The sequence below is a fragment of the Halichoeres trimaculatus genome, unplaced genomic scaffold, assembly GCF_033239565.1.
Source record: "Halichoeres trimaculatus isolate MK-OKI-2021-1 unplaced genomic scaffold, fHalTri1.1 fHalTri1_scaffold_21, whole genome shotgun sequence".
NCBI classification, from domain to species: domain Eukaryota; kingdom Metazoa; phylum Chordata; class Actinopteri; order Labriformes; family Labridae; genus Halichoeres; species Halichoeres trimaculatus.
This window is the reverse complement of record NW_027437199.1, coordinates 9,560,648-9,584,798: the sequence shown is the minus strand read 5'-3', so window position 1 is coordinate 9,584,798 and position 24,151 is coordinate 9,560,648. Positions and strand designations below refer to the sequence as shown.

Genomic DNA, 24,151 nt, shown 5'->3' with positions numbered 1-24,151 from the left:
ACTACAAAAGGTTTGCGTTATGGTTGTCTCGTATTTTTTTGTACATAAATCAATACTATTACTGTACGTGAGTATGATATTTAGAATACGACCAAAAAGTTGCCCCCCCCCCCCCCCCCCCCCCCCACAGAATAAGAAACTGCTGTAAGTGTTTTGAAAATATAATTAACAGTGAAAAATAAAGGGAAAAAAATCATGAACCCTCAGAAAGATAGAAAAAAATAAATAAAAAAATAAACAAAAGTTTAGTGAAACTAAAACTGTTTGCTTTAAGGTAGTCTTATATTTAAATCACAGCTTAAAAAAAAAAAAAAAAAAAAAAATGTTAAAAACTGACAGAGTATGGCTGTTTCCGCCTCCTAGTGGTCAACCCTTGGAAGCAGCAGGTAAAGGCGTGTCCAATCTTGTCTGTGGCAGTTACCTGAGAGCACCAGGATTAAAGGACGCTGCTGTAAGTACAGGAAAAACCGTCCAAATTTTTCATGATTTTAAATTTCAAAAGCATTTAAATCATGTTGCCTTTATTTCTATTACAGGGCGGCGTCCGAATTAATCTTAAAACAAGGTGAGCTATTACTTTCTCTTTTGAATGTTTATGCACCTGTTCTATCCGTCAGGGCTTCAGCATTTATATCTGTTAAATATGTTACATAGAAAAACAACAAAAGAATACAAGTGTTTTGAATAATCCAAAAATACATTGAGGCGTTGTTAATGATATATCATATCCAGAGGCTCAATGTAAAACAATATGTGATCTTCAAAACGACCTTTGTTTGCTTTGAGTGAGAGGAATGACTTCATCTTTTATTATGACAATATGGCTGAAGATTTAGAGTTTTAACATGACTAATACTCTAAAAGTAAACCTAAGCATATAATTGTGTAACTAATGTTTATAAAAATCAAAGTTCTTGCATTAAAAGCTGTATTTTGAAAATTCTCATCAAATTAGCACAAATACTTGAAAGATTAATCTTTGAAATTACACCTGTTCAATATTAAAATTACTGGGAATTTGTTCAGAAACAAATTGTTAGAGCTAAGTTCGAAGAGGGAATGATGTTTACTTCTTTTGTTAGGCAGTTTGGATGATTTGAGTTATGGAAATAGAGCATTTGCATGATAGCACATGAGCTCAGGTACAACAGGAACTGTCTGGAGACAGGTGCATTCAACGAACCTGTTTGTTCGCATGAAACTGAAAATAACCAGTCATAAATCCAGTCATGCAGGTAGATAATATGTACACTGTTTTGCACAAACTGTTCCTAAACATGGTCATGTGTTTAGGTCTGAGGGGTAACATTCTTGGTGGGACGTACAGTAGTGTGTTTGCTACTATTGTTGGACTTAATCCAACAGATGATGTCATCTCTTCTTACCTGGGAGAGCCTGTTTTATCTACTTGAACGTTCTCCCCGGTAACAGCCGCTACCTATCCTGGTCACATGATCTCATATTTACACAGCACATTTATAGACGTTAGGAGGTCAACAAAGACGACCTATAAACAGTCACAAACCTCAAGGCTGTTATGGGATAAGTTCTGCATATTTAAAAAAGCTGTGTTCTCTCAGGTGTGATAGTATGAGTGATTTGCATAATATTGGCTCTCTTTTCAGTAAACAAGATGGTGGAACAAACAAGACAGCTGTGTCGTGCGGTCTCCCTCCAGGCTGGACCTGGTGAGGCGGGGACCAGCTCTGCGTTCAGTGTGAACTTCAGGTACAGTTCAAGGCCTTTAATGCTGTGTCATAAGTTCATCATCAAAACACTGTGTACCAGGAAGTAGTTCCTGTCACTCCTTCTCCCCTTAAAAACAAACAAACAAACAAACAAAAAAAAACAAATAAACAAGAGGCTTGAATCATTTGGTGAGGGGAATTGACTGTAGAGAGAAACTGCAAGCACCATGTTGCTTTTTCTTGATCCATAAGTGGCCACATTTGGGCAGAAAAGTGGATATGCAATGATACGTTGTCCTGTCCATTTTACCGTTAGCAATGAACCAGGCAGAGACACTACACATTGTTAATTTGGATAGTAACAGAAAAATATCAGGTCTTTTGTAACCAATTTTCAAGCAGTAATAAGACAAATAATACATTAAAATTAAGAAAGCAATAATTTTTCTAACTGTGATATAGCTCTGCCATACCACACAGATGAATATTGTAGCTGTGGTCTTGCTAGAAAAGTGCTATGCAGTCACTTTAACTTATGTTCAATGTTTGTGTTTGTTTATTATGATATAGGTTCTCTCGAGGATTACTAGTGTTTTCATAAAGAAAAAAACAAAAAACAAAACAAACAAACCAAAAAAACAGTGTAGAATAATTTACTTGCTTTTATTACAGGGCAACTAAACTATTCAATTTTGCCCAGCAGAGGGCGCTTGTGGTACGGGAAATAAATCACTCCCAGCATAACACTTATATATCCATTAAAAACAGTATTTACACAATCAGAAAACCAGAGTACTGGGAAATAATGTCCGTTACTGATATCTATGTTAGAATGCTCTGTTTTTGTCATATCAGGATTAACGACAGAGCTGCACGAGTCGTAGGCCACCAGTTGGCCTTAATTGGAGACCAGCTGGACCAGGAGTGGGCCAGCAGAAACCCAAACTGGCCACTAGCTCCTCTGCACATGCTGAGACCTGTTCAGGCGCTGACCAGGACCATCTATCGGTACAAAAAAAAAAAAACCACTGACATGCTTTTTCTTCATATTACTCTGCTTATCTCTACTGTCTTTATTTGGCTCATTGTAAAACTTGTGTTGCTCTTTTTTAGGGATATCCACAGCCAGATTCTAGGCTTCCAGGGTCTGTCTGCAGCTGTGAAGGCCTGGATAGAGAGCTCAATGCCTGGGCAGGGCATCCTCAGAGCAGATGCATGGGTAATATTTGCTTTTCTGTTGTGTTATTGAGGTTTTGTAGAGGTGCAGAGGAGAAATCAGTGAATAAACTGGAATAATAGCACAAACCACAAACACTTTCAACAAATCCTGTTTGTTGATGTCGCAGGTCTCCAGTCTGAAACCAGTAACCTGCACTGGCTGGACCAGAGGAGCACTGGTGACAGCAGCACTGGTGGCTGCAGTGACCATTCTGGGTGCACTGTGTGTGGAGTGGAGAGGGCCATGAGAGGGTCCTTTTACAAAATGTTTGCAACTGATTATTTCTACTGATTAATTCCTGCTGTTTACTTTGACTTCTCTTTTTTTGCTATCTTTAAAAGTGGTATTGAATTTAACTGGAAACAGGAGTAAATTGTTCTAAATTTGTGGCGTTAAAATGTTTGCAATTGGTGTTACAGTGTTGCCTGAGGAGTTGGCCAGCTTATTGTAGCAGTGACATATTGGTTCACGGTTGTATTAATGTTTAAAAGCCTGTTTCTTATGACCGGACTGTTGCTGGTTTGCAGTCTTTTGTATGCAGATTAGTTTCTTACTGGTTTAAGAGGCAACATTTTTATACAAATGAAATGTGACCTGGTTTGATAACTAAAAAGGGAGCTGGACTTTCTGTTTTCGGATTTGAAAATGCTTTTTCATGTGATGCAAATAAACCTTTTAATGAAGAAATGATGTCGTCTCATGTATAAAAATAAACGTTTATTTACACAAAAGGACCTTAAGAAGCAACCACAGGAGCTGACAGATCATCACAGAGTGAACACCTCACTCTTCGTGACCAGTGACTTCCACAGCTGTGTAGAACGTATAGGCCTTCCTGTTACACTTCTGCAGCGTGGCACCGAGCTGTCGCCCCGGGCCGACTTCGTAGGTGTGAGGGAACTTGGTCCCCTGCGCCCGCTCAAAGATTTCGTGCAGGGTTTGCTCCCACTTCACCGGAGACACCAGCTGCTTCACCAGCTGCCTGCGCACGTGGCTCTCGTTCATGTAGCGTTTGCCATCAACGTTGGAGTAGACGTTAATTTCAGGACGACGGATCTGAACATGGTTACAGAAGAAAGACTTAATTTTCAACTCTTTCCTTTGAGAAGAAACTGGATAAAAGACTTTGCATGAGGTTAGAAACTATCAAAGAGCGATTTTTTTTCACACTGCAACAGCAACTCTTATTATTGCCTGTTTTTTCAGTTTGTAATATTACTTACAATAAATAACAAGTCAAGAAAAGTAAGATCTGACTCACCTGCACCTGTTTCAGCACCTCTCGGAGAGGCTCAGTAGCTGACTGCATCAGCTCGGTGTGAAACGCCCCGCTGACAGGGAGGGGCTTGGTCCTCACAAAGTGGAGGCGTCTCGAGTTTTGCTGAAGGAAATCTAACGCCTGAGAGGACAACCGAGTGAAACAGATAAGTCTAGAGCAGCTTTATCACAATTTTAGCATGTCTACCTGCATTTTGTAGAGAATGTTAATCATGCGTGTATGTGGAATACACAAGTACATCTCAATATGTTAGAGTATTGTGGAAAAGTTGATTAGTTCAGAAACTCATATACAGTAATATGACTGTTATTTTATCAACTTTGGATTTTATTGAGATATACCTGTACATTTGCAGTGTCATACCTGCTGGTGTCCTGCAAAGACTCTGCCATCAGGAAACAGATAGTTAGCCACAGAGCACACCGGCTCCTCCATCCCTAGGCTCTTGCAGTGCTCTTTAGCTTGCAGACAGGCGTACTTATACTGAGCCTGGGGTCTCCCGATGACTGACAGCATCCCACTAGGAACCAGCTCTGAAGCTTTCTGCATGGCTTCTGCTCGAACTTTAACTGCATACAGAGCTGTGGAAAAGAGGGATGTGTGTGTGTGTGGCATCTTGGCTTTAACAGAGGAAAGTCATGGTAATGTAGAAGTTAATAAAACATGTTTGTTTACCTTCTGAAAAGTCCATCGCGCCAGAAAAAACGAGGGCAGCAAATTCTCCAACGCTGAAACCTGCAGCACCGACACATGTTTCAACGGCCTGTGAATGGAAGAGTGGAAACATGAACCCGGGAGAAGGTAAGGGTGGGTTTTAATCAGAGGTTTTGTGCTCAATAACTCACGCAGGTACCTTTGGGTTAACGTGGTTGAGCCTCTCCACCGCAGCCAGAGAGGTGACGAACACAGCCGGCTGACAGTGAACCGTCTTCATCAGCTCCTCCTCGGGTCCATCCAGGCACAGACCCAGCAGATCGTACCCCAAGATTTTCTGAGCCACCGTGAACATCTCTTTGACATTCGGATATTTCAAGAGTCCTCTCCCCATGCCCACAAATTGGCTACCCTGGCCGGGGAAGAGGAACACGGAGCAGCTGCTGGGGTCCTTCCTGGGTCTCAGATTCTTGGAGGGCTCCGGCTCGCTGTCCGGGAGAGAGAGGTGGGTTTCATCCTGGGTGGTCAAAAGTCTCCTGCCCAGAAAGACCAAAGAGGACCTGACCTTCCATCTAGAGGCTGCTGCTGCCAACATGGCGAACCACTATTGTAGTTTTGTTTCCAGGATTCAAAACAGACCCATTATCCACCCGGAAAATGATCATCCACCGACAGAAACTGGATTTTATCCCTGATAAAAAGCTCCTCTACTGTCTGCATGACACAGTTACGGGCGCAGCCATCTTGTTTGTGATGATTACTTCTTCTTCCTGGTCAGTATGACGTCTTACGTGCTACGTCACTTACAGGATGTGATATTTCATTTTTAATCGTTAAAATTATACAACAAAAACAGTTTTACTAAATTACTACTGTAATATTTTATTTTTGAAGTATTTTTTTTTCTAAAAACATATATTTTATATGATAAACATTACATACGATGTTAAAAAATTTTTATAGGTTTTTTTTTTTCAGTTTTTATTTCTTCATACAACAATTAGTCATATTTTGCTCCTTTTCCTTAAATAAAAGTTCTGCACATATTTTTTTCTGAAAATTTAAAACCAGAATACTGATTCCTGCATTGTTTTTGGTTCACTTATTACTTCCAAATATGTATATTTGGTTTTGAAATCTTTAAATGGTCAAAGAACCCCATGAAAGTAAAGTGTAGAAGAGTGAAAATGTAATTTGAAACACCCGTGAACAGTTAAGATAGATGACACCAAAAAAAATTACCATTAATCAATAAAACTTTTATTGTACAAAATTGTAAATCTCAGTTGAAATTACCAGATGAGTTTTTTTCACCAAACTCTTCATCACCGTGTTTATTTCAACATATAAATACAAAGAGCACTTGTCACTCTGCTTCAAACCAATAGAAATATTGTTTTGTAAGGTCTGGACTTGTAGATTCCAAAGATTGATCCCCTGGAGATCACATTCGTCCGTTGGCTTTTCCCAGCGTGTCGTCCAATCCATCTGACAGGTTGACAGCCTCCAACTGCTCCTCCAGCTGCTCCTCGTTACCTTCAGGTATTTGCAGGTTTGGATCGGGTCTTATCTTGTACTTCGAGATGAATTCATTACTCGCCAGCGCGCCCTCCTTTTTGGGACACATGTGTTTTGATGATAGGCGGTGCTCCAGACGTTCTACAACAAAAACAAAAACAAACAAATGTCATCACACACGTCTGACCAAGGGAGGGAGAAATCTGGGGTTCAGTGTCTTGCTCTGTCCCTTTAAGACCCAGAAAAGCTAGATTCAGAGAACACTGCACCTCCAGGAGAGAGGGGTTTCATCAGGCGGTTCAGCTGGACGTTCCAGTGTCGCACATGCTGACTCGCGTTCCTCAGCCTCTCTTGTACTTCCTAGAAAAATAAAAATCACAGTTGGTTTATCAGGAGGGGTTTCAGAGAACATTTAAAGTACTTATACGCTCACAGTCTCTGACTTACCTCCAGGCGCTGGTGGCTCCTCTGGCGTGATGCCCGCAGGTCCTGCAGCTCCTGAGAGGCAGAGTGAAGAGCTGAGGGGGTGTCCTCATCTGTGCAGCCATCTGGAGCCTCCTGTATGGTGCTGAGGCTCTTCAGCGATCTCTGCTGCTCCTGGAGGAGCTTGAACTGCTTGCGCTTCTCCTCTTCCACCTGCAATGCCCTGGAGAGGAGAAAAAAGAGGAGAAGAAAGAGCTGACTCAAAGTAAAGAACTTGTAATCATAGTTTAACCATTTTTACAGCCACCTTGTAAATACCTGGAAATAAATGTTAGAGTTAGAAGTATCTCAAGCAACTCAGATATCCCAACCAAGGAAGCATCCAGTTGCAGAAATTTGCTCCAAAAGATTTAGATAAGCTTCAACTTGCGCTTTTGTAGTGAAGTTTTGTATCAAACAATTACAAGTAGATGTTTATGAATCTGCTAAGAAACCATAGAGAAAATCAGCGTCAAGTCAGAAGATCATCCTATGTCAAAATGTTTTCATAAGTATCAAAGTAGTAAAAAGTAGTCCATTATATTTCTTTCTACATTTAAAAAAAGTAAAAAAAAAATGGTTATGCAGAACTAATATTGTATATAATTTAAGTTTCTCCAAAATGTGAAAAAAAGGTTAAAAAATAATCTTTTTGTAAACCAGATCATTTGACATCATTATGGGAAATGCTGTTCCAACAAACTTAAGGGGCACTGTGAGGAGTTTCTGACTGGTAATAAAAAAACATTAAATAACACTGGAGCCTCTTTGCCCAAAAGCATGATCAACAACAACCACTGTTAACTGACTGCTAAAATGATCAAAACCTGGAACCGTTGCTGAAATACTGCTTTGTTCACAAAAGGCTCCAAAAGCAGCATAGATCAGAAGTTCCTCACTGGAGCTTTAATGAAAAGAGTTTTGTTGTTGTTTTGTTCTAAATTATATATTGTTTGACTTTTTGTCCCTTAATTTTGGGGAGACTAGATAGTGGACAGAGATCAAAGACTGCTTGAAGGCTATAACCGAATTGGGCACAAGACCAAACCACAAGACCACACCAGCAACCCTCAATCAAAATCAGCTAAGCACTAATTTCTTTGAAAAGTTTTATTTTTTGGGCTTTTACACTTTCACTCTTAAAGGACAGGACAATGAAAAGTGCTGGAAACTGATACAGAGTGAAGGAACAACATGGAGGAAAGGGGCTCAGGATGGAACCTGGACCACCCACCACACAGGTGTGCAGCCCAACCCACCTCCAAAAACCATTCTTTTAATTTTTGCTTTGTTTTGATTTAAAAAAAAAAACACAACAACACAAAGACATGTTAATTTTGAGTTTTCATTTTGCAACCTTAAGGATACCAAGCTCAACCCCGGGGAAAGCATTTGGTTTGACTGTTGCATATTTAACTGCACCTGATCAGACATCCAACCATTTGGTTTTGGTAGCTGCTGGAGGAGCTGTAGCTCATTGCAAGCAAATCATTTCCAAGAGCTGTCTTAAAGTGTACAATTTTTGGTTGATTTACTCTAAAACTTAAGGGGTGAAAGTGGAAAAAACAAACACTTTTCCAGAACACAGGGCTTCATCCGCAAGCAAGACAATAATAAAACCAACAGCAACAAGTGTTCTTGGTGCTGTTGGATTACCTTCTGCATTACCTTCTCTTTAACCTCTCAAGACCTGAACTTTTGTCTGGTGTGAAATTTTTAATCAACCTTGCTATTTGGGATAAGTAAGATCTAATAAGTATAATAGCAAAATTTGGTCTTTGTATGGGAAGTTTGATTATTTATGTTATAAGTTCTCTATTAGTTTTTTGTTAGTAGTGTTATTTTACTTAAATATGTTAGTTTTTTTTTAACTACAATGGGTGTAATGTTGGGATTTCACCAAAAGGTGATATGGGCAGTGTCCCTAAACGTGGCTAAAAGGTCAAAATAAAAAAAAGAACTATCATAGGTCTGAGAGGCAGAAATTTAGTATCCACATATGTGGACGTTGGGTCTTAAGAGGTTAAGTCTTAAAGAAACTAAGTTTAGGGAGTGATAGAAAGTGGAAAATCAAAGTTCCCTCTAATGCCTCTAAACATTGAAACATTTTTTGTTTCTTTTATAGTATCGAAGAAAACTGAAAAGATGGATGACATGAAAAGTCATCATGACTGTACCTTGGACAGTAAGTTTATGTTATTCCAAATAAAATCTAAAAAAAAGTGACCTCAGTGTCAAGACTGTAAACATGTGGTTTATAGTCTGTGTGTGTATTACCTCTCCAGCTCCTGCCTGGCTCTCTCCTCCTCCAGTCGAGCCTGGATCTCCATGTGGAGAGCAGCTTCCAGTTTCCGCTGCGTCAGCTCCAACTCGTGGATCCTCTTCTTCTGCAGCTCGGCTTCTCTGTCCTTCTCCTGCATCTCAGCCTGCATACTGTCTCTCAACTGGATGAACACACACATACACACATGATTTAGGGTGGAAAGAACTGACCTATGCCTGAATCACCTTTTCCAGGAACCATTTCTCCACCATAAAAACTCTGTAAAGGTTGAGTTTTAAAAGGCCAGTGTTTTGTGCTGTGTTCAGAGATTAGCCTCTCTCGTTTGGACACTGAATCTGCTTCCAGGAGCTGTAAATAATCAGGAAAGCTTTGTCTTACCGTCTCGGCTTCTTTCAGCTGTCTTTCCAACTCCATCTGCACCTCTTTCTGTTTCCTCCTCTCTCTTTCTTCAGCCTCCCTTCTCCTGGTTTCCAGTTCACGTGCGTGCTGCAAGACGTGAACCACCCAACATGAAAACTTCCCTTCACTTGATTTCACTTTCATCATCCCCTCACTGAGTTCCTCTCACCTGTATGATGCTTTCAATCTCTAGATCCTGTCTATCCTTGTCCTTCTCCATCTTCTCCAGCTCTTGGATATTCAAGTCATCTGATTGGCTGCTGCGGCTGCTGCAGCTGCTCCGGGAGCTCCTGATTCGCTCCCGTTGGCTGTGTTCTCTGTGGACCCGCCTCTTGAGTTTGAGCTCTTGGTGGAGGGAGGTTTTGCCTTCACTCTGGAGACGGAGCGCAGTTTGAATAGCTGGGGAGGTCACACACACACAGACACAGACACACACGCACACATAAACACACACTAGTGTTAATTCAATATCTGGTGTGACTTCTTCTCTTCATAATTACCTAAAAGAACTTAAATTTCTAATAAGGTAGACACAAGATGCTTGATGTTAGCTGTGTTATTAGGGGCTGTGGTATTGTGAGCAGGTGGATATGTTCATTGGAATCCTGACAGGGTGAGCAAAACCCTGTTTTATAATCTTCAGGAATAATGAATTTTTAGCCATCTTAAAGATGCTGTGAGGACTATCTGTTGGTATTAATTCCAGTTTTATGACATTTCAATGTAATTTTACTGTGTTATCACTTTGTATGCGTTATCTGTTATGTTCACAGTTTAATATTATGGTTCTAAATTTTGCTGGAAAATTAAGACGGGCGCAGTAAATTACTGTGGACTTTTTGTTTTAACCAGGATTCTACAAAGTTTTACTGTATCATTTCACAGTTATGTACTGTGTTGAGACCTTCCTTGGTGATAAACAGCAAGTTTTATTAACAGTGCTGCATTGTGGGATGTATCACTGATGTTACTAACTCACCTACAACAGATCTTTGTGAAATTTTCAGGAAATTTTAAAAATGAGATATGACGGAACTGATTGCATTTTGGAGGTGATCTGGATCATCATCTGGATCCAGGACTTGTTTAAAGGATTCTGTATCATTGTACATTGTGAGGTAGGGCTGTTTTCACCATATGTGTTTGTAACTGCAAGGTCGGATTGCTTTGCAAAACAATACAAGACAAGGTCACCATAACTTCTGACAAATGTAAAAGTACGATCCAGATCCTGGCAATATTCTAGATACTTAGATCCAGAATATGAAATTTGTACTGGGTCATTATCATTTTCAACACTGTTAGGTAACAAATTATCGTACAAAGCTGCATCTAACACCAAATTGTAGCAGGCAGTCTGCTGAAAGGGAGTATAACATTAAAGTAAGACTAAAGTGTTTCGTGAGAATCACAATCTGCTTGGTTGAGGTCTGCGCTCTCTGAGTGCTTTCCTAGTAATGAAATTAATATACATTTCTTAAATTCAGGCGTATGATTCCTAAAGTCTTAAATGTAACACAACATACTTGTAACATAAACCTCAGGGCTTTCTTTTAGGGCTCCCTCTGAACAAGTTTCTAACTTGAGTCAATTAGGACTAAACTCAACTTTTAGTCATTAGTTGTGTGTGTTTGAAGTTTTCTGGAGTGTCTCAGTGAATTAAATGCCCTCGTATTTTCTCTCTGCTCTTGTTTGAGACTTTTATAGAGTGAAATTATTGCCCCTGCTCTCACAGTAGAGCACTACTTAAATCTTACTTTTGACACATAAAGTAGAAAGACATGAATCCTAAAAGTTTTCATCAAAACATCTCTCAAAGACTGAAGTTATTTTTCTTTAATATATAAAAAAACCACTGCACTATATGTGAACATTTATACACACCAACACACCTTGAGTCCACTCCACCTTCTGTCTCTGGTCTGAGGCGCTCATCTCAAAGGTTTTATTGTGTGTTTTCACACAGAACATGCAGCGTTTCCCCTCTCTGTCAGGGATAGGCTAAAACAAAGAGACGACACAAGTTTCAGACGTTTCAGCCTCATAATTAGAGGTTTGTAAGATGCCTGGTTACAACACGCACTGTTCACGATACATGCAGTGTTTACATTTCATTTCCTCACCAACCTCTACCACACAGTTCTTATCCAGTATGATCTCCCCTCTCTTGTCTTTTAAGTCCTCGCTGACGTAATAAGCCATGGAGGCAGGCTTCAGCACAAACCAACGCTCGGTCCAGTTCCTCCGTACATGCCCCTTTTTCCACATGTAACCCTGAAAACAAGGGAAGAATTGAAGGCAAGAGAAAAAAAAAACATTACAGGAGTTAACAAGAGAGAACAGAGACTCACCCTCTTCAGGACGTTGTGATACATCTCCAGAAAAACCTCATCCAGACTCAGACTGAAGGCTTCAGCACTGGTGACTCTCAGCAGCCGACCTGCGCTCATGTGCTCCAGGAAGCTCCACACAGACATGCCCTCGTCACGCACTGTGGCATCCTGGGATATTATGTCTTTCAAGGGCTTCTCATCCCACTCCTGGCTCATCGCTGTCAAGATTTTCTTGAGAAGATACTCCAGCTGAAAAGGATTCAAACACCGAATAGTGTTAAAAATCCCAAAGAAAGACGGATATTGACTAAAAAAGTATCAGTAGATTTATACTCTGGTTTCTGAGACTGGGTGTGATGACTTACATATCAGTATGAAACATGCAACACATTAACAAGAGAAGGAACTCTGCTCCACTGACAGCACGAAGCAGTTTATTTTTATCTCTATGGTCAGGAAACCAAAAGAATTATGGAGGAAGTGCAGGAAGGAAGAGACTCATTAACTCACTTACTTGCACTTGCCTTCTTCTCTGCTGTGAAAAAAGTGTTAAAAATGTGGATTTTGTGGGACAAATCCGGGCTATAAGGACGACAACATGTCTCTTTTATCAATGCAGGCATCAAATTAGAACGTTGTGCTTATTGCTGTATTATTTATTCTTTTGATCCAAGAATGTCGGAGAAGAAATTAAGATTTTTTTTTTCAAAATCTGACTGTTATTTTCATTTTAGTTATCAAAATTCTTGTATTTTATGTTCATAAGAGTAAATGTCCTCACACACACGCATTTAAAGAACTCAGAAGTTAAATTGTCACCTTGTTTCCTGTTTCCCACATCTCTTACCTCCTCTGGTATCGTCACCAGTGGGTAGCGGTCCTCAGACAGGAGGTTGAATAAGCAGAAAAGCTTGAAACAGTCTCTTTCAGAAAGCAGCGCCCCCTCTGGTACCCCCTTGAAGTTCTTCTTCCGGGTCATCATCCAGCACAGGTCGTCAAACTTCTCCTTGTCGAACATTCCTTCTTTGACCTGAGAGACAGGAAAATTCTCGCATTCATGGCATTTTTTTTCATGACACTTGATCAAAATCTGACTGAAACAGACAGAATGTTACTGTGAAAACACTCCACCAAGCCCTGTCCTGTATGACTTCTCATACCCAACACCTGAGTAATCAAAGTTGTCTTACAGAAATATGTATACTTTTTCTTAAAATAAATGTTGTCAAATGTCCTTCGTACTGAAAGAACAATGTATTTGTTGAACACTACTTTCACCAGTGGATGAATACGCTTCTTTTTCTCTCGATTGTTCACAGCAGTAGAAAAGTGTATGTTTTTAACTGACTTACAAATCACTCTTTGGCTCTTGAATAGTTTCCTGGACAACAATTTAGCACTACATCACGGGATAATATGCAATACTTGTTTTTTTAACAGCAGCTTGCTCAGAATCAGATAAATACAACTGCCTCAGCTTGATATTATCACCTGTAATCACTCCACTTACTTGAAACATGTGTCACATGATACTTGATTCTGATTGGTCAAAACCCCATAAAACATTAGTTAAATCCATGTGAAGGAGTCTGTCACATTTTCACTACTGCCTGTTGACACTGTGTGAAAAATGTTAGCTTCCATTAGCATTTTGTTGAGTTGGCTTTGCTCACCCTGTCCAAATTCTAAATTGTCAGACTTGTCAAAATTGTAGCATTATGTAAGTATTTAAAAGTACTTTTTAATTACAATACAATCACTTGAATATAAAACTTGTTTAATGACATCTTAGAATAAGTGTTTTGTATCTACAATAGGAGTAGGTTCAAATCCATGGAGGCTGCCATCTTGTTCTGCTGTTGTTCTACAGCAACACATAATGGACAAACAAGTAACATGCAAGGTTTTTTGTATTCATTAGGTGGCAAAATGCAATAGAATTAGATGAGAAATGGCCAAAAATAAAGCTAAAAAGTTGACAAATGGAGGATCATATTCATCTCGCATAACAAGACAGCTTCTCTTTTATTTACTTATGCTAATAAGAAGTTTAACTTGACAAATGGTTCATTTTGCACTATAGTGGAGTTGTAAGAAGATGTTTGAGACCATGACTGTACTCGTGACTCATAATTAAAGGTTTGTACACAGCACAAAACATCAGTCCTGTCAAAATTCATATCTATGTTTTAAATGTAAAATCATATTTGTTGGCCAACTATAAAGATCTTAATAAGGTTCTCTAAAATGCTAATAGCTGAGCGACAGTCAGTCACAGTACCTTGTCCAATATATATTTGTTGAGGTAGGGCATGTAGCCATGATTAGACACTGGCCCATCGTCGTCATCCTGGAAGTGCTCCTCCAGTGCCACAGGGTCATGTGGGATGTTCAGCACTGTGTACAGGTTGTGGGAAAGAACCTGAAGAACAAAAAGGACACATCAATGTAAATATATATAAACAATTCCTTTTTGCACCCCACACTTTGTCATAAATCTACACACACACACACACAAACACCTGCACAAGCAGATGGCTTTAAAGCATGTCAGGACAGATTTCTGCTATTTCCCTGGATTCTTCTCTCTCCTGTGGGAGCTCAGTCAGGCATGTATGAACTGGACAAGAGGCAACATGACTGGAAAGAAACACTCACTGAGAGGAAAGCAGGATAATGTGTTTGTTGCTTCCTATCTTGCCTGTTATTTTGGATCCTGGTAGTCTTATGTCACTATATGTGTTACTGGGCCACAAAGTAAAGTTTTGGACTTTGAGCTTTAGCACGAGACTTTTCTCACCTCCTAAATGACCTGGCTACGTGTCTGAGAGAGGCAGTCTTATATTTAAAATGTATGGAATTACAGGGTGTCTGTGTGTGAACAGTTCCTGTGATTATAACGTTGATTCTCAAGGCACAATTAAGCATGTCACCGCATTCCAAAACACCACATGGTTTTGAGTTTGTTTTCAGCTATTATAACACTGAATAGAGAAAAGAAGCACTTTTAGAATCAGTTTCTGCCCGTCTGAGTCACTTTCCTGATCCCCCCACTATAAAAACACTTTCTCTGCTTACCTTTAACTGCGACTTAGACACTTTTCCGCACTTCTCCACGTCCAGCGATGTGAAAGCGTACCAGATGGACTTGAGAAGTTCGGATCGTAAGTCCATTTTGGAAACCTTATCGTGCGTAAAAAAAGAGCTACATTTCCAAGCGCAGCGCGTCGACTCTTACGCAGCAACGGACAAGCGGGCAGTGGCGAGGATCGCTTATTAAAATGTGGGGCAGAGTACAGGCTACTGTGCAGACTACAAGGGACCAAAAGGAGACAGATGTAGGGCAGACGTAAAGAGGCGGAGAGAAGGGGTAAAGGCCTATATTTTCCTCCTGGATGCGTTTCCTCAAACAAAACCAACGTGAAAAAGTCTGGTTTACATTTTTCCTCGTGTCCGCTGGAAATTCTTGTCCACAAAAAATACAGCCAATCTTATGGAATAGATCTCCAGAAATTATCTCAAGGCTTTTCACATTTACACAATGGGATGTGAAATTCCTCTAAACGCTGCTTGCCAAAACCCAAACAGGAGGATCTGCTATCAGATTCAAGAGGTACAGCGAGGCTTGAAAGACACACCCATCAGTCTAAAGACCCTAAAGCCATGTTTATATTAGGAAGTACAATAGCTGATCAATTAAAGGGACACAACGTATTTATTTACTAATTAAAACCTTTATTTTGCCAATTATCAAACTCTTATTTTGAAGGATTTGTCATAACCTTTAATCGAGGTTCGTCGATTTATGGAGCTAATTCCGTGATTTTTAAACAAAGTGATTCTTTCTTTTCTTTTTATCTTACAAGGTTGTGACTTGAAATTACCTTTTTTTTCCCCCCAAAAAACTATCTGCCCTTTAAATTGAGGAAGTGTTTTTGAACCATAGAGAGCTAATGTTTTCAGTTGTTCCCTGTTTTGTTCCCCTTGTAGTGAGTATTAGTGCAGGTTTGAGTCAATAATATTACACAATAAAAGCACCCATCTAAAAATAGTTTTCACAGGTATTCTGAGTCACTTGACCCTGGTGGTTTTCCGCCCTTGAGGTGTTGCTTTTATATCTCCCACTGCTCATACTGAAACAGCTTTTGGGGATTTAACTACCTCCGGCGAAATGGGTTAAACAAGGACAGTGTAATCAGACAGAAAGCATCCACTGGAGCACAATGTAGGCTAATCAATAAAATAATAAGGTCATGAAAGTAGTAGTTGCTGTTTACAGGCCAAAGCCCCCAAAGCCTATCTATCTTTAACACTGATACACACCAGAGTAGGACTAATATATTTCATTCCATATCATTCAATATGAGCCGAGGATGATTTTTTGCTCCATAAACTAATCAATACCATGACAGGCTGCTGTGCTCCATCAAGCTAAGCTAAGTGATATCTGTGTCTGCCGTCTTCCACTCAAGGACAGATTTAATCACCGTAGTCTCAGGTGGTGGATATAAGATGTCATTCAGGTAGCTATAACTTAGAAATACTTGGCCAGAGGTCCCAGTGAGGCTCGACCAATCCCAGTGCCAAAGATTTACCGCCCTGGCAGACGTCCAGCACAGGCCTTATCATAAAACTTAGACCCAGAGCTGCTGCTACCAGTCTTTAAAATGCAGCACACGGTTTGAACACTCCATCTGTCAGGTTTGGGGAAATGTTCAGCTCTTATTTTTGCTTTAGAGAAGAAAGCTTTATACTTAAACCAGAATCCAAACATGTTTTTACATTACAGTATTTGAAATATTCAAAGACAGCCAACCTTGACATTCAATTTCCCTGTGTCTGATCAATATCATATCCAATAATAAAGCAAAGATTTTCTGTTTATTACAGATGAGTGTATACAACCATCTTACAGTTCCGTCAGGCTTGTTTGCACTGATGGTTATGGGCAGAAAACACAGTAAATTACTTAATGTGACATGTAATTTCTGGAAAAGCACGTAGCTTTGAATGAGTCATCTGTTCAGTTTTCAACACAATCATTATTCTATCATCTTAAAATAGAATAATTCATTAAAGGAAGGGTTACAGAAAACATAACTTATTGATCTTGTTTTGGATATAAAGAGGTGTCCCATGTCTGTACACCAGATTTTAGGCAAGCTAGCTTAGCTAAGCATCAAGATATGCATAAATGAGAAATAGAGCAGGTTTGCTAGCTGCTGTCAACTAGCCAATGGCATTATCTCATGTCTTTGATTGTAATTCAGAAACTATAAGTTAATTCCTGTGAGTTTTGGTACTATTAGCTGTTCATTCAGAGAGAGTGTGATTTTGCTAAAGCGTAAATAAAATGCATCTCTTTATGGCTAATATGATGCTATAACTACAAAATGAAGTGAAGCATAAACTCATTTAATTTACCAAACACCTACTCTGGCAGCATTACATTTGACCTACAACTCTTGAAAAACAATAGTTCCCAAAATATTGAAGAGTTATCATGTAAAGAAACTAAGCTTGGTGTTTTCTTTTACTCTTTGTTGCCATGCTAGCTTATCGACTATCAGCATTAGCTTAAATTCAGGACTCTGACATAAGATAACAGTAAAATCATCTCCATATCCAACAAAAACAAACAAATTGCTTATTTCCCAGAGCTTTTTATTAAGTCAGCTTCAGTTTCACGATGAGGGAATGAAATTCACATTTTATCCAGACTCGTTATTTCATGCTTGCAGTCTATCAGCCTATGTTAGCATCTTTCTTCCTTCACATTTACTGATTTTAAACAACTTGTGCTTCAGAATATACAAACTTAAGCAACACAAAGACACCTGGGAGAAATCATTTTAGCAGTTAATATCTCACAGCATCTCTACACAGCGCAAATGAACACTGTACAGCCTTCCAGGTGTATCAATAGCAAAACGTTCTACATACAGCATTAGATTATTAAGCTCTTTTTAACAGCACCATCATAGCAGGGAGTAGTCTTTGTGATGGGAAGACTCAGTGATGTAGATATGAACATCTGCTGAACACAGGCAGACTAAATCATGGGAAGTGGAAAACTGCTGGTGAACATTTCTGTGCATACATTGTTGAGGTTACAGAAGGAGGTACTCAAAAGGGTCTCAGTGATCATTTTCCATGTGTTGATGGGTTATAGTTCTTTTTATTTATAGCAGCATATTGGCTCATGCATTATATTTACACAGTTATTTAACAAAGGATAATCAAAGATCAGAAAAAAGTTGAATTGTACTTGCTTGCACTTGTTTATATATACACAGTCTTGCCGTCTGATCCGACTGGGCCCACTTTTAGAGTTTACTTTTGAAGACAGACTTAAAGCTCCTGTAAGGGGATTTTCACTGTGTTTTTAAACATCTGAAATTAGTACTGTGACCTCTCTGTAAGCTCCCAAAGCAAATGGGAACACAACTGACAAGATAAAGTATTTCTAGTTTGTAATTTTGAAGCCTAAAACTAAAAGCCTAAAGCTCCTGCAGGAGGGTAGATGTTGATAACAAAATTTAAATTAACTTTTAACAAACAGTCATTATTTAAGTTTTGGTATTTTGAGTATTCAATTAAAAAAAAAAAAAAATTACAAAAGTATGTTAAAATCAGTACGGAAGGGCAGGTTCCAGTTTGTCCACAGGGGGGCGCCAAAGTCAAAAGATATCAGAAAACCCTCACAGGAGCTTTAACTGCTCAACTCAATCAACAATTCTGGACACTGTGCAGAAGACAGGCAAGGTTAGAGAACTAGAGTTGCAAAGTTGATGAGCATTATTTGTAACAGTTACATTCCTGTTCATCATCATATGATGTCTGAAATTGCCCCCATAGATATCAAATTGTTTAGTCTCTAAATTTTGGTATATTAATCTATAAACTGAAAATAATTTTCATTCAGAATTTAGTTTCAAACTTAAGCTTAGCTTGAAGTCTGATTTTAAAACTCTTTAATTAAAGTTGCTGACAAATTGTTCAATAAAAGTCTGAAACGTTTTACTCAAAGCTCTCATGTTTCAGCCTTGTATTTGTCAAACAGTTCTTTAGTACAAATTTATCTAATCTTTAAAAGAACTAGCTGTCATGCCCATCCAAGCCTTGACATCCTTCTTACGCCTGTAAATGTACACTTTCCATGCATAAAACTGACAAGAAAAATAAGACACCAAACTTTGCAACTTAGTAACTCTTTAAGAACAAAGTTAATTCCAAATCATATTATCTGCAAGTACTTAACTCTTAATGTATATAGCTTAACCACTAGTGTGCCACCACGCGCCGACGTTGTCTTGGTGCCATTTTGTTGGCCAGCAGACAAGCCAGAGCAATGCCTCCAATTTGGGTAAAGGCCAATCCTAGCACAGTAGCAGCAATGTGGAAGACATTGTCGTTGACCATGCTGAAGACTTTACGAAAGCAGCCGTGTGGATGGATTCCTGCAGCCTCTACTTCTTCAACGTAATCAGGCAGAAGAGGTCGGTTCTTGCAGCCTTTGCGCTTCACACAGCAGCTGTCTGGTAAGGACACTGAGCTGCCGTTCTCAGTGGGCAAGAAGCTCATGTGCTGGATAGCCCAGTCCGAGGTGAGCCAGTCACGCCAACCTTCAGCTCCACAACACTCCAGGGCTCTCTGCAGACTGTCTAATGCATCAGCACGGCCTTCATCTTCAGTGTAGCCGGCCACCGCTCGCTGTAGACCACTGCGAAATCCCCCGGCAATGTCTTCTCGGTAGAAGAGACCTGAGAGTCCAGCTGCCAAACCAGCAACAAGTGCTGCGAGTTGAAAGAACCCGTAAGCCCTGAGGACGCAGGGTAGATTTGCAGCCACACCGAGGCAACCCAGGAACCCCCAGGTGGTGACAGCCGCCCCGGTGGACAGGAGGATGAGAGGGGCATTTGGGTAGCGATTGGCAGACAGAAGCATGAAGTCAGCCAAGGATATCTGTGCCCAAACTCCAAGGGTGAAGATGGCTAAGCCGGCTGCCCAGAAGAGGCAGCTAAAGGCCAGAAGACCCAGGCGCAGCAGGTGCATGACTCCCACTGGGCGGCAACAAGGTGGGGCAGTGCCCACAGGTGGAGGTGCCGGTGGAGCCAGGGAGGCCTCTGAGCCAATGGACAAGGAAAGTCGCTGCTGCTGGTGGAGCTGTTCCTCCTGCTCCTGGTACGGTGGCAGCAGGTAGCCGGGGATAGCTGAGGGCCGGCGAGGAGGAGGAGGTGGAGTGAGCAGATCAAGACCCCTGGGTGAGGAAAGCCTTCGCACTGCTAGGCGCTCGTGTTCCCAGTCCAAGGACCGTCTGCTGGGGCTCGGCCGGGCTGACAGCGATCCGTACGGCAATGCGAAGCTCATGATCCCGGCTCTGGCTTTATGTAGCCCCCACTCTCTTCCACACACTCCCCCTTTCTTTTCCTTCCTCTATCAGTACCTTCCCTCTCGTCCTCCTGCAACACAGCCCCCCTCTTCTCTTCTTTATGACTGGTTATTAATCCGCCGCTGAGACCACCAGCGCCGACTGGACTGTAAATCACACTGATGGCTGTTGCGTCGTGCCGTTATCTGCATTCACAGCCCCCTTGTTGCCAACCGATTTATTTGTTTATTACGGGCTTCTTTTCCACTTGCATGGTCAATAGCTCATCAAATTCCTCCTTCGATAGTCCCATCCATACATCTGCTCACTCACTGCCTCACTCTCTGGCCAAGACAAGAGGTGATTGCAGTGGAAAGGTCCCTATATCCGTACGTGAACACCCTCTCTCGGTGTGGAGGAGTACATCTCTCAGTTACACTACAGTCACTTTGTAGAATAAAGAATAACTTCACCTGTCTTTTTGAAAAGTGAGAGCTCTGCCAAGTTTTTCCAGTATGATGCAGTGACAAAAATACAAGCCAGAGGATGACATTTGTTTTGTAGAATTAAGGGCCTTATATAATGCTGGTGTTCAATTAAGAATGATGTCATTAAGTCAGTTCCAATTAAAGACATGACTCTATACTCTGCCCAGTGAAAACTCATTAAAGCTTCTAGGTTTATGAAACACATTCAGATGAATGTTTTTTTATGACATAACAGTGATATATTGACAGCAAGATGGTGGTAAGATATGGTTTGGATTAAAGCATCAGCTTCCACATTTTGCTTCCTTGTGTTGCTGAGAGGATTTTTTAAAAACACATTATTTTCAAACTGTCCACATAGTCCAATGTATGATTTCCGCATCTTTCTCTCCTGTAAGCAGTGTGACGGAAGAAAGATTTTACCACAAGGTCTAAGGAGGAAATGAGGCTCTTTTTTTATGGAGTTTATAATTAATTTTTGCTCCATAACAACCAGCTGACTAGGTTTTATGAGCACACCAGACAGAAATGAAGGAAATACATCACCTGACAGTCCCAGGATGTGATATCAAAGAAACCTCGGACACAGCCCATTAAAATGCAGCAATGCAGGGAAACCAGCTCTCTATTTTTGTAACTGCAGGATCACCCCATGAAAGGTAATGCTATATTCAGGAAACTACTGGCTTTTTAGGAAAGAGAAGATTATCCTACCTTTTGTTACCTTACCTAAACAAAGACAAAACTATGAAGAGCTAAGGGTGTAGTATAAAACTGATTTTAACCAAGAGCATATAAGTGAATTTGGGATCAGGGGTTCCGTCTCAACTTCGCTTGACTGAGGATAAATTGTACCTAGTGTAAACTCGAACAAACAGAAACCACTTACTTGTGATCAGCCTGTTGCATGAAGCCATCAGGGGAAGCTTCCAGAGGACACAGGTAGGGAGGCCCAACGTGACACCCTGCTAGCTGGATACCACATGACATAATCTTAGTCTGAGTTGCTACTGCCTTTCTCTTCAAGTGAAAAAAAAAAAAAACATTTTACCATAAACAAAGAACCTCAGTACATATGACCACGTTTTAAGTTGTAACATCTTACAGGAATGTGGCCTGTAACCAAGCTAAATCTGTATGCTAGTGTTTTTGCTTTGGCAGCTACCTTTAGCCCTCTTCTTCAGGCAGCTTTATTCAGGCTAACAACAACTTTTCATCCTATATGAGGCAGGTTTAAGCACTACTTTGACTAATCCAGCTGTGCCTAATATTTCTGTCATATTTAAACCATTTCAGTTGAGAGAGGTAGCTACCTAGCTTAGCAGGCTAGGGGTACATTACAGATACTGGTGCTAGAGACTGACAGTTCTATCAGAGGTAGTTTGTTACATACCTGTTGATGTTTTCTGTTGGACAAAAGCAAAGTGTTTCAGACTTATTTTGACTCATTAGATGAATTTGGACGATACATAATGTTTTAAGTTCTTCCTCTGCAGATATTACCACATGGCATGGCTGTCAGGAACAGCACAGGTGTTGTTACTTATAAATTTAGCTGTAACTGGTTTCTAAAATCATGTCCCTGTACCACTGAGCGTGCATATAGCAGTGTTAATGCTTCCACTTCCCATAATTAATAATCTTTTGTCACTCTTCGCCAAAAATGTCAGGCTATTTGCATTTTTAACTACGTTAACACAATCAGTGATACTGGCAGCTTCTGTTGACTGACTGTTTTGTGTGTGACGACAGCGCCCTCTGCTGGAGCCCCCGCAGACTTGACTGCTGTGACCATAGACCACAACCTGTCCATTGTTGCCCGTCTAGCAATATCGTAACACCGTGGTGGTAAGTGGCAGTGTCCCCTTTTTGTTCCACTTGTTGAAAAACGAGCTAAAGTGACCTTTTGGTTGGCAAAACACACCAAACTACCCTCTTGTTGTGAGGCAAAAATGTGTGCCAAAGTGGCGGGAATGTACTGTATGTGCCTTTTTTCGTGTTTGCCTCTGTCCTTTAAAAAGCCTGTGCATGCCAATGGCTCACAGGGTCATGTTTGCTAGCTAAAAAGGTATCAATCTCCATATTCCTGCTTGCTAACTGACGGTTAGCTCTCTGTTGACTGTGGTTTTGTATATTTTGAAGCTTAGTACCACGTCCTTTTTCATTTTTCTTTTCTTTTTTAAATTAATTCATATGTGACATATCAAATTCTCCATTCAGCTGTCAAAAATGTATTCAACTAAACCGTGGCCTACAAAAGAAAGTGTAATTCCACCAAATTTCCACTAGAGGTAACTGTTGTCTAACTTTCCATGCACCAGCTCCTCAAAGCCCCTCAGAGGCTTGTTCTGAGGTCTGATTAAAAGCCGTTACATCTTAACATGTTGTGACACTTGGACAAAAATGGCTTCCTTTCACAGTCACACACAATCCCCCCTGTCCCCAAACTTTGAGTGTGTGTGCGTGCAGTACAGCTGAAGTGATTAGAGGCCTGTAATCATGTTCCCGGCCCTCAAGCTTCACACCAATGTTATGAATCTGCTGGTCCTGTTACCATAGTGACTGTCCTTGGATGTCCTGAGTGTGTGTGTGCATGCGTGTGTGTGTGTGTATCTTGAAATCCTCAGCTGTGGGAAGGGCTTGTCTTGACCATTATGTTGGAGGGTTTTATTAGTGTTTGCTCTGCTTCAGGGGAGCTTCTTAGCTGTCTTAGGTCTTTTTTTTTCTTGTATTGTTCTCTTTCATATCTGCAGCTCAAAGCTACATTTATGTTTGGTGTTTTTTACAGCAGTCACTTCAGCAACAGTATTCCTTCCCCCCCAACATTTGGTGCTTCAGTAAACATGTACATTAAGCAATTTAAATGTGTCATGAGTTATCCCATTACGCATTTCATCAATTCGGCTTAACACTGATCTCTATCTCCTTTTCTTTTCAACCAGATGATAACTATAAATGAAGCTGCAACTCTGCAAAAACAACCACTCTAAAATGCATCAAATTTGAAAAATGTGTTTTTGTTGGTCGAAAACAATTTTCAGTGTCAACATTTGATGTGTCGTCTTCGGGCTAATTTCGAATGAGTGTAGTCTGAATAGTCTTAACTATTAACAGGTTCATTCATAGTCACAACCTTTACTGAACTGAGCCCATAGGAAATGAAGTTACATTTGTGTTGCTATTTCCTCATGTGTGCGGATATTTTTGAAACCATAGTTTGCTTTCACCATTTTAATGTCTCTTCCACATGTAAACAGAGTTTGAGGTCTTTGAGAAAAAAAAGTTTTTTTCAACCTCCTTCCAAGGTGTTTCAAAGTCATTTTGTGAACTGAAAAAAAGTTGCGGTTTCTGAATTTGCACATAGGAATTTGTATTTCAGCCAACATGACTAATTACCAATTATTCAAATTTGCTGAATACTTCGAGGTTAACAATATGATAAGGAAGAGACCTCAT

At 40.3% G+C, this 24,151-nt stretch overlaps 3 protein-coding genes and 1 long non-coding RNA gene across 4 annotated transcripts; 1 reads left to right on the top strand and 3 right to left on the bottom strand.

The window, feature by feature from the left end:
• The first annotated feature begins 416 nt into the window (after window positions 1-416).
• On the top strand, window positions 417-2,663 carry LOC141810412 (uncharacterized). The gene is made up of 4 exons (XR_012600094.1): window positions 417-451; window positions 537-565; window positions 1,626-1,728; window positions 2,544-2,663. It is a non-coding gene; the product is annotated as an uncharacterized LOC141810412 (long non-coding RNA).
• A 951-nt stretch (window positions 2,664-3,614) lies between these two features.
• On the bottom strand, window positions 3,615-5,623 carry mcat (malonyl CoA:ACP acyltransferase (mitochondrial)). The gene is made up of 5 exons (XM_074698445.1): window positions 5,040-5,623; window positions 4,862-4,949; window positions 4,550-4,767; window positions 4,169-4,306; window positions 3,615-3,963 (listed from the first exon to the last, which is right to left on the bottom strand). The coding sequence occupies exons 1-5, from the start codon at window positions 5,433-5,435 to the stop codon at window positions 3,691-3,693; spliced, it is 1,113 nt and encodes a 370-aa protein (XP_074554546.1). The 5' UTR covers window positions 5,436-5,623; the 3' UTR covers window positions 3,615-3,690.
• Window positions 5,624-6,185: 562 nt separating this feature from the next.
• On the bottom strand, window positions 6,186-15,419 carry LOC141810569 (differentially expressed in FDCP 6 homolog). The gene is made up of 12 exons (XM_074698250.1): window positions 14,915-15,419; window positions 14,118-14,258; window positions 12,684-12,866; window positions 11,855-12,085; window positions 11,631-11,777; window positions 11,396-11,504; window positions 9,673-9,902; window positions 9,483-9,590; window positions 9,098-9,264; window positions 6,806-7,004; window positions 6,628-6,718; window positions 6,186-6,499 (listed from the first exon to the last, which is right to left on the bottom strand). The coding sequence occupies exons 1-12, from the start codon at window positions 15,008-15,010 to the stop codon at window positions 6,285-6,287; spliced, it is 1,917 nt and encodes a 638-aa protein (XP_074554351.1). The 5' UTR covers window positions 15,011-15,419; the 3' UTR covers window positions 6,186-6,284.
• A 2,094-nt stretch (window positions 15,420-17,513) lies between these two features.
• On the bottom strand, window positions 17,514-20,583 carry LOC141810731 (tetraspanin-7-like). The gene has a single exon (XM_074698518.1). The coding sequence runs from the start codon at window positions 20,204-20,206 to the stop codon at window positions 19,121-19,123; it is 1,086 nt and encodes a 361-aa protein (XP_074554619.1). The 5' UTR covers window positions 20,207-20,583; the 3' UTR covers window positions 17,514-19,120.
• Between the last annotated feature and the right edge of the window lie 3,568 nt (window positions 20,584-24,151).